General features: G+C 53.6%; 1 protein-coding gene across 1 annotated transcript; it reads right to left on the bottom strand.

The window, feature by feature from the left end:
• Positions 1–2,504: 2,504 nt before the first annotated feature.
• LOC133356360 (glycoprotein hormone alpha-2-like) lies at positions 2,505–7,999 on the bottom strand. Its single transcript, XM_061573838.1, has 4 exons — positions 7,881–7,999; positions 7,262–7,380; positions 3,655–3,842; positions 2,505–2,639 (listed from the first exon to the last, which is right to left on the bottom strand). The coding sequence occupies exons 2-4, from the start codon at positions 7,344–7,346 to the stop codon at positions 2,547–2,549; spliced, it is 366 nt and encodes a 121-aa protein (XP_061429822.1). The 5' UTR covers positions 7,347–7,380; positions 7,881–7,999; the 3' UTR covers positions 2,505–2,546.
• Between the last annotated feature and the right edge of the window lie 1,375 nt (positions 8,000–9,374).

Raw genomic sequence — 9,374 nt, 5'->3', positions numbered from 1 at the left:
CGGCACGGGTACATACCGCACGGGTACAGACGGCACGGGTATATATGGCACGGGTACAGACGGCACGGGTACAGACGGCACGGGTTCGATGGTTTCTTTATTGACGTCTTCAGGGCGCGTTGAGCAACTCGCCGTCCTCCCGTGCCCCCCCCCTCCCCCCCCCGCGAGCTGCAACAATCGCCTCGCGTGGTGCGCGCGAACCAACGTGGAGTTCTTTGCGTGGAGTCACTGAGCGCGCCGCGGAACCTCGTCTAGGTCGACTCGGCCTCAAATGAGCGCGCGGTTCGGTGGGTGCACAACGAGCGCCGGGGAGACAAAGGCGGAGACGCGCTGCTGTGGCGCTTGTCTTTGTCTCCGTCTTTGTCTTTGTGTGTGAGTGTGTGTGAGTGTGTGTGAGTGTGTTTGTATGTGAGTGTGTGTGTGTGAGTGTGCGTGAGTATGTGTGTGTGTGAGTGTGTGTGAGTGTGTGTGAATGTGTGTAAGTGTGTGAGAGTGTGTGTGAGTGTGTGTGAGTGTGTTTGTATGTATGTGTGAGTGCGTGTTGTGGGGAGCGGTAGTGTAGCGGTTAGCGCGCTGCGCTATGAACCTGGCGACCCGGGTTCGATTCCCGCTCACGGCCAACACCAGTGACGATTATCTGAACAGGTCCTGGGCCTCCCCCTAGGTCGACTCAGCCTTAAATGAGTACCTGGTGCGCTGTGTAAACATCGCCACTGGGGAGACAAAGGCGGTAGGGCGTGGTGCTGGCCACCCACCCCCTCGTGTACCGTTCCGGCCTTCATAGGTGCTCGCTAACAGCACTTGCCCCTACAGTCTGTTAAGGCTATATAGGGGATCTTTGTTATCTTTGTCTTTGTTTAGTGTGTGAGGGTGTGAGGGTGTGAGGGTGTGAGGGTGAGAGTGTGTGTGTGAGAGTGTGTGTGTGAGTGTGTGTGAGTGTGTGAGTGTATGAGTGTATGAGTGTGTGAGTGTGTGTGAGTGTGTGAGTGATCTCAGTCATCTCAGTCAGTCGACCCGTGGCACCTGGGTCTGCCCCGTGACCTCCTTGCCAGCGGGCGTTCGACACTTCACGTGGCCTCAAGGTGCACATAGCCTGGCACAAGCTATCGTGGTAACGTCACCGCCACTTCGTGGCGAATGGCGGTTGTTGTTGTTGAATGTGTGTGTGAATGTGTGTGAGTGTGCGTGAGTGTGTGTGTGAGTGTGTGTGTGGACAAAGATCCCCAGCATAGTCTTAACAGACTGTAGGGGCAAGTGCTGTTAGCGAGCACCTATGAAGGCCGGCACAGCACACGAGGGGGTGGGTGGCCGACACCACGCCCAGCCACCTTTGTCTCCCTAGTGGCGATGTTTACACACCGCACCAAGTAGTCATTTGATGCTGAGTCGACCGAGGGAAGGCCCAGGATCGGTTCAGATAATTGTCACCGGTGTTGGCCGTGAACAGGAATCGAACTCGGGTAGCTGGGTTCGTAGCACAGGGTAGCGCTAACCGCTGCACCACCGCTCCCCACAAGCGCTAGTGTAGCGGTTAGCGACCCGAGTTCGATTCCCACTCACGGCCAACACCGGTGACGATTATCTGAATCGGTCCTGGGCCTCCCCTAGGTCGACTCAGCCTCAAATGAGTACCTGGTGCGTTGTGTAAACATCGCCAATAAGGAGACAAAGACGGCCGGCCGTGGTTCTGGCCACCCACCACCTCGTGTACCGTGCTGTGAGTGAGTGGATGAGTGGGTGAGTGAGTGAATGTCGTTGTGAGTTGCAGTGTGGTGAGTGGATGAGTGAGTGGATGAGTGAGTGTCCTTGTGAGCTGCAGTGTGGTGAGTTGGTGAGTGAGTAGATTAGTGGGTGAGTGAGTGTTATTGAGAGCTGCAGTCTGGTGAGTGGGTGAGTGAGTGAGTGCCGTTGTGAGTTGTAGTGTGGTGAGTGGATGAGTGAGTGGATGAGTGAGTGTCCTTGTGACACTCAGTGAGTTGCAGTGTGGTGAGTGGGTGAGTGAGTGTCGTTATGAGTTGTAGTGTGGTGAGTGGGTGATTGTGTGAGTATCGTTGTAACCTGCAGTGTGGTGAGTGGATGAGTGAGTGGGTGAGTGGGTGAGTGAGTGGGTGAGTGGGTGAGCGTCGTTGTGACCTGCAGTGTGTTGAGTGGATGAGTGAGTGGACGAGTGAGTTGATCAGTGGGTAAGTGAGTGTTATTGAGAGCTGCAGTGTGGTGAGTGGGTGAGTGAGTGAGTGTCGTTGTGAGTTGCAGTGTGGTGAGTGGGTGAGTGAGTGGATGAGTGAGTGAGTGGGTGAGTGTTATTGAAAGCTGCAGTGTGGTGAGTGGGTGAGTGGGTGGGTGAGTGAGTGAGTGGGTGAGTGAGTGAGTGGGTGAGTGTTGCTGTTTCAAATCAAGATGGTTGCTGTGGTCTTTGTGTGTGACTGTGTGGGCGATTTTGCGGAGGAGGTGGTGGAGGAGGAGGTGTTGGAGGAGGAGGTGGAGGAGGTGGAGGAGGAGGTGTTGGAGGAGGAGGTGTTGGAGGAGGAGGAGGTGATGCGGGCTGCTCAGTAGCGCGAGAGGCGGCACGTGTCGCACTGGCAGCTCCGGGCCGTGAACGCCTCCACCCAGTCCCCGTCATCACCACACGGCACCCGCACCTAGAGTAGCACCATCACACACACACCATCACACACACACCATAACACACACACCATCACACACACCATCACACACACACCATCACACACCCCATCACACACACCATCACACCCACCATCACACACACCATCACACACACCATCACACACACACCATCACACACACACCATCACATACACACCATCACACACACACCATCACACATACACCATCACATACACACATCACACACACACCATCACACACATACACCATCACACACACACCATCACACACACCATCACACACACACCATCACACATACACCATCACACATACACCATCACATACACACATCACACACACACCATCACGTACACACCATCACATACACACCACATCATCATCACCATCATCACCACCATCATCACCGTCATTATCACCATCATCATCATCACCACCATCATCACCATCATTATCATCACCATCATTATCATCATCACCATTATCATCATCATCACCATTATCATCATCATCACCTACTGTGTTATCGTCAGTTTGTCAGTTTCACATGCAGTGACAGTGGTCGTAGGGCTGTCGCGACCAATATAATCCACACCAGCAGTTTTTAATTTGGGTTAGATCGTGTAAATATAAATGCGTCGTTAAACCACGAATTCATATTTTCTTTTTTACAAAAGACTCATTCACATCGAGGCGATCTAAACCCAAACAATCGCGAAACAGACCACTCGATTATGGACGTGTTCTCGTCTTCTGCCAAGCCAACCGGACTTGGCCACGTGGTACATGGGCACGTGGTACGTGGTATGTGGTGTGAGGCCACGTGGTACATGGGCACGTGGTACGTGGTGTGTGGGCACGTGGTGTGTGGGCACGTAGTGTGAGGCCACGTGGTACGTGGGCACGTGGTACATGGCACGTGGTACGTGGCACGCGGTTACGAGCGGCGCGAGCCGTCGCGTGGCCCGCGGAGCCGCGAGGTGCCGGTGGTGCCCCCCCCCCCTCCGCTACCTTCTCGAGGCGGCTCACGGTGCAGCACTGCGCCACCGAGGTGACGTTGTGCCGGTAGCCGGAGGCGCGCAGCACCGAGAAGCGCGAGGGGAAGGCGCTCGACTCGCAGAAGCCCACGCAGGCGCTCAGACGCGCCGGGCAGCTCCAGCGGCCGCCACGCGCCACCACCGCCACCGCCACTTCGAACGCTGCGGGGGGGGAAGGGGGGTAAATCAAACGGGGCAGCTGCCACCAGCCCAGAGACTCACATAGACCCCCAGCCTCCCACAGCTCACAGCTGCCACCAGCCCAGAGACTCACATAGACCCCCAGACTCCCATACCTCACAGCTGCCACCAGCCCAGAGACTCACATAGACCCCCAGACTCCCATAGCTCACAGCTGTCACCAGCCCAGAGACTCACATAGGCCCCCAGACTCCCATACCTCACAGCTGCCACCAGCCCAGAGACTCACATAGACCCCCAGACTCCCATAGCTCACAGCTGCCACCAGCCCAGAGACTCGCATAGACCCCAGACTCCCATAGCTCACAGCAGGCACCAGCCCAGAGACTCACATAGACCCCCAGACTCCCATAGCTCACAGCTGCCACCAGCCCAGAGACTCACATAGACCCCCAGACTCCCATAGCTCACAGCAGCCACCAGCCCAGAGACTCACATAGACCCCCAGATTCCCATAGCTCACAGCAGGCACCAGTCCAGAGACTCGCATAGACCCCCAGAATCCCATAGCCCACAGCTGCCACCAGCCCAGAGACTCACATAGACCCCCAGACTCCCATAGCTCACAGCAGGCACCAGTCCAGAGACTCACATAGACCCCCAGACTCCCATAGCTCACAGCAGGCACCAGTCCAGAGACTCACATAGACCCCCAGACTCCCATAGCTCACAGCAAGCACCAGCCCAGAGACTCACATAGACCTCCAGACTCCCATAGCTCACAGCAGCCACCAGTCCAAAAACTCACATAGACCTCCAGACTCCCATAACTCACAGCAGGCACCAGCCCAGAGACTCGCATAGACCCCCAGACTCCCATAACTCACAGCAGTCACCAGCCCAGACTCACATAGACCCCCAGACTCCCATAGCTCACAGCTGCTACCAGTCCAGAGACTCACATAGACCCCCAGACTCCCATAGCTCACAGCTGACACCAGCCTAGAGACTTACATAGACCTCCAGACTCCCATAGCTCACAGCTGCCACCAGTCCAGAGACTCACATAGACCCCCAGACTCCCATAGCCCACGGGGCAGCTTGCATCAGCCTAGAGACTCACATAGACCCCCAGACTCCCATAGCTCACAGCTGGCACCTGGCTCACAGTGCGATTTGTCTCATTGCCACTGGGTAGGTTAACATACAACGGGGTAATTCACCAACCCGCACTGACCAGCGTGGTGAAGTTTGGTCAATCAATCCTCGTGACTGACAAATAATTGAGTCGAAGTGACGTTCCAGCTCGAATGAGCGGTGCACATCGTCCCGTTTACAGCCCCGAGGCAGGGCGTGGACATTCCACATTCCTATGGTGGGGTCGAGTTTATCCATAGGACAACCGCTGTACACTTTCCAACAAGCGGTATTACCCAGGAAGAAGATTTTAAGAAATAGTGCTCCGTGAATTTTGCAATACTCACAGAGCGCCTATTAGCCTGGGGAAGCCTCACAGAGTCTTGGAATTATCAACAAAACATTTCAGCAGGGCCCCGCTCCACAGGGAGGTTTGGAAAATTACCACCGCGAGGATTTTGCTTTCTCGCGGAAGGCAAAACCCACGCCGCATACGTATTGGGGGGAGAGTGACAACTCAAAATCTCCCCACGTGCACATTTTCAAGAATCCATTGGTGCACCTCCATCTCCTTGGCCCCGACCCGGTAACACCGCCAGCGCCCCCAGCGTGCCAGGGCTGGGCTGCAGCCTGACTCCGGGGAGGGGGGGAGGGAGGGGAGGGAGGTGGGGGCATCTCGTTGCTTCTCTGAGTGATGTCCAGGGGATTCCTTCCCCGCCCCCTTCACTCCAAGCGTGATGCGACCGATAGGGGTCCAGTCGGCCACAATGAGGTCCCCCAGAGACAACAGGTAAACAAATATCAACTTAAATTCAACATTCATTAAAAATCGCCTGCGCTCTACCGTGGAGCAAGACCCCATTGACGCATTTGGCTATCGCGTCAAGAGAGCAGCAATGACGTTGGGAGATCCACAACCCCTTTTTGAAGAAACCCTAGACCGATGGGGCCCGCCATGCAAGCAAGACGCACGACAACTAGATTGTGAGCATCGTTTCCTTTACATCTTTTATCGTATTAACACTTTCATTGTCAGACTGTCTTGCTCTAAACCCCAATACACGGTGCAGCAAACCAAAATAATATATACAGTAGAGTTATAGCTTCACATATTATTATTGTTATATACGGGGTTAAAAACATCGCGTAGCTATTTCAGTTAAAAGTGAGTCGGGAGAAAGGAGTGAGGCCCACCAGTGGTATCTTATATATAGAGCATACAATAATATGTAGTTATAGCCTACATATTGTTGTATACTAATAATATATGTGTGTAGTGACATAGCGCTGACTGCTGGACAGCAGCAGCAACTGCAGGTGGGCACTTAGCGCACACGCCGCTGAGCGTACACGCGGTGTGTGTGTGTGTGCCGGCAGGGTGGAGGAACTGGGGCAAGGGTCACAATAGACCTCGTGTGGAAGCCCCTGGAACCCTCTAGAGGGTTCGAGAAGGGAAGCTGGAACCCTCTAGAGGGTTCGAGAAGAGAGGCTGGAACCCTCTAGAGGGTTCGGGAAGGGAGGCTGGAACCCTCTAGAGGGTTCGAGAAGAGAGGCTGGAACCCTCTAGAGGGTTCGAGAAGGGAGGCTGGAACCCTCTAGAGGGTTCGAGAAGGGAGGCGCGGCTAGGGCGGAGCCAAGCCGCGCCGAGGGGAATAAAAGCAGCGGAGAGCGAGAGCTCCTGGCTGCCGGTTCTGGGAGTGGACCCGTCTCGTAGACGCCATCGTCGTCGTTGCCGCTGCCGCCTTCACCCGATCATCGCGCGGTCGAAGCCGTCGGTGCAACGCGGACAGGGTCTTGTCTGGGGCTCGGCACGCGGCAGCGGGGTCGTGTGTCAGAGAGAGAGAGGGGGGGGGGGGGTCCCGAGTGGTGGCGTGAGCTCGGCAACAACAGCAACGAATGAAGAGGGCAGAGGGGTGCCTGCTGCGACCACCTCGTCTCCGGCTGGCAGTGTGTGCGATGCACGACACCCACACGCACAGACGACACTACATATGTAGAATAATAATATACATATAGTAGAGTTATAGGCTAATCATTCATATTGTATATGGGGTTAAAAAAACAGCCCGTAGCTATTTAAGTTAAAAGTGAGTCGGGAGGGACAGGCGTGCGAGCCCACAGTCGGATGTTGCCTAGCCCACACTGCAGTGTAAGGAGTCGTCGATTCTCTGAGCCACTTCTCAGCGCCTTGCCCGCTAGACGAGTTCCTAGACGGGGCTCTGCGGGCTCCTCCCCCCACCCAGCTACCCCCTCCCGCGGGAGCCTCCACCCAGCGGCGGCTCCACCCGGTGGTGGCGACTCACGGTAAAGGTGGCAGCCCGGGGTCGCGGGGTCCTGGGGCAGCGCGGCGCTGAGGGCGAGGAGGGCCAAAGCGGAGATTGGGCCCATCGCGATCGACGCCGTGATGAGCACAGGGTAGAGTCTAGATCACGGGGTAGAGTTGAAAACACGGGGTAGAGTTTAGAACACGGGGTAGAGTCTAGATCACGGGGTAGAGTTTAAAACACGGGGTAGAGTTTAGAACACAGGGTAGAGTCTAGATCACGGGGTAGAGATTAAAACACGGGGTAGAGTTTAGAACACAGGGTAGAGTCTAGATCACGGGGTAGAGATTAAAACACGGGGTAGAGTTTAAAACACGGGGTAGAGTTTAAAACACGGAGTAGAGTTTAGAACAGGTTAGAGTGTAGGACTCAGGGTAGAGTCTAGGTCACGTGGTAGAGTCACGGACACGGGGTGGAGTCACGTGGTAGAGTCTAGGACACGAGTCTAGGACACAGGGTAGAGTGAAGGACACGTGGTAGAAATATCGTGATTGTTGAGGTTTTGATCGCGTTGGTTGTGGTCGTGATTGTGCTGCTCGTTGTTGTTGTGGTTGTGGCAGTTGTAGCGGTGGTAGTTGTGGTGGTTGTTGGATCGTACCTGTGCGGTCTGGAGTCGGTGTAACGTGGTCAGACCCTGGCCGGAGGAGAGTTTCAGTGAAGGAGAGAGTCTTAGTTCGTTGAGAGGGAAGAGCAAAACACTTCGAGTGAGAGTGAGAGAGTCAAAGTGAAGTGAGAGCGAGAGAATTAAGGCGGAGTGAGGAGGGGGAGCGGGAGGGGTTAATGTGAAGTGAGGGGAGAGTCTAAATGACGTGAGAGGGAGAGCGGGAGAGGGTAAATGTGGAGTGAGGGGGGGGGGAAAGACTGGGTGGAGTGAGAGGGTTAATGTGGAGTGAGAGGGTAAATGTGGAGTGAGAGGGTTAATGTGGAGTGAGAGGGAGAGTGGAGTGAGGGGGTTAATGTGAAGTGAGAGGGTTAATGTGGAGTGAGGGGAGAGTGGAGTGAGAGGGTTAATGTGGAGTGAGGGGGGGAGAGAGAGGGTGGAGTGAGAGAGAGAGTGGAGTGAGAGGGTTAATGTGGTGTGAGAGGGTTAATGTGGAGTGAGGGGGAGAGTGGAGTGAGAGGGAGAGTGGAGTGAGAGGGTTAATGTGGAGTGAGAGGGTTAATGTGGAGTGGGAGGGAGAGTGGAGTGAGAGGGTTAATGTGGAGTGAGGGGAGAGTGGAGTGAGAGGGTTAATGTGGAGTGAGAGGGTTAATGTGGAGTGAGGGGGAGAGTGGAGTGTGTTGTATATGTTGGTTATGAAAATTTGTTATGTTGTATGCGTGCGTGGGTGAATTATTATGTTGTACGTGTGGGTTATGAATATTCAGTGGAAATAATAATAATTAATGAAATTTGGCCAAATGTGTAATTATCCGGAAATATGTTAATTATGTAATTACGCACATTTTAATTATGCCAATTCGAGAGGTAATCGTATTAATTATGCGAGTGGGTGTAATTATGATAACGCAAGTCGTTATGATAACCAGACCCCGGTTCACCCCGTTATCGCTTTAACATTTACTGAGTATGTATTAGTGTGTTTATTAAGGTCACCAAGTTCAAATCTCAACGCAGAAGCAGATCTTATGCATAGATTTCAGGAAAGAATCACACAACCACTTCTGTATTGATCAATTTATTACTAATTCAACCTTAACTATGATATAGTATGCGAACTCTCAATCCCGGAACGTCAATACGGCATCAATACAGTATCATCAACGATTGTCTGATTTCACTTTGACAACTGCACATGGATCCCGCATAACGCGATGGTTGTTAGTGAGAGAGAGAGAGTCGTTGAAATATGCAAATATTATGCTAAGAAAACTTTAACGTTAATGAATGATTATACTCAATATTGTTCACGCAGTACCGCACTCCTTATTGACCATACGCAACCCTTATCACGTTGTTAACACCTTGGGTCACGGGACAGTTGAATATTCTGTAGAGGATGCGAGTACGTGCGGCGATTATGACTGAAAGATACTTGAAAGATTATACGGCGATAAAAAAACACAATCAAAACAGTTATTATTCTTAAAG

The sequence above is a fragment of the Lethenteron reissneri genome, chromosome 53 (assembly GCF_015708825.2).
Source record: "Lethenteron reissneri isolate LAM-NWPU_2019-01 chromosome 53, ASM1570882v1, whole genome shotgun sequence".
In the NCBI taxonomy this organism is placed as follows: Eukaryota; Metazoa; Chordata; class Hyperoartia; order Petromyzontiformes; family Petromyzontidae; genus Lethenteron; species Lethenteron reissneri.
The sequence above is the reverse complement of the archived record's forward strand: the minus strand, read 5'-3'. Positions and strand labels throughout refer to the sequence as shown.

What these genes read in the sequence shown, in the direction of transcription:
- LOC133356360 (XM_061573838.1), bottom strand. Translation starts at nt 7,346, where the DNA reads ATGGGCCCAATCTCCGCTTTGGCCCTCCTCGCCCTCAGCGCCGCGCTG. An exon ending in CCCGGGCTGCCACCTTTACC is followed by an intron (nt 3,843 to 7,261) that starts GTGAGTCGCCAC and finishes CCCCCCCCGCAG; the next exon opens with CGTTCGAAGTGGCGGTGGCG. An exon ending in CCGTGAGCCGCCTCGAGAAG is followed by an intron (nt 2,640 to 3,654) that starts GTAGCGGAGGGG and finishes GTGCTACTCTAG; the next exon opens with GTGCGGGTGCCGTGTGGTGA.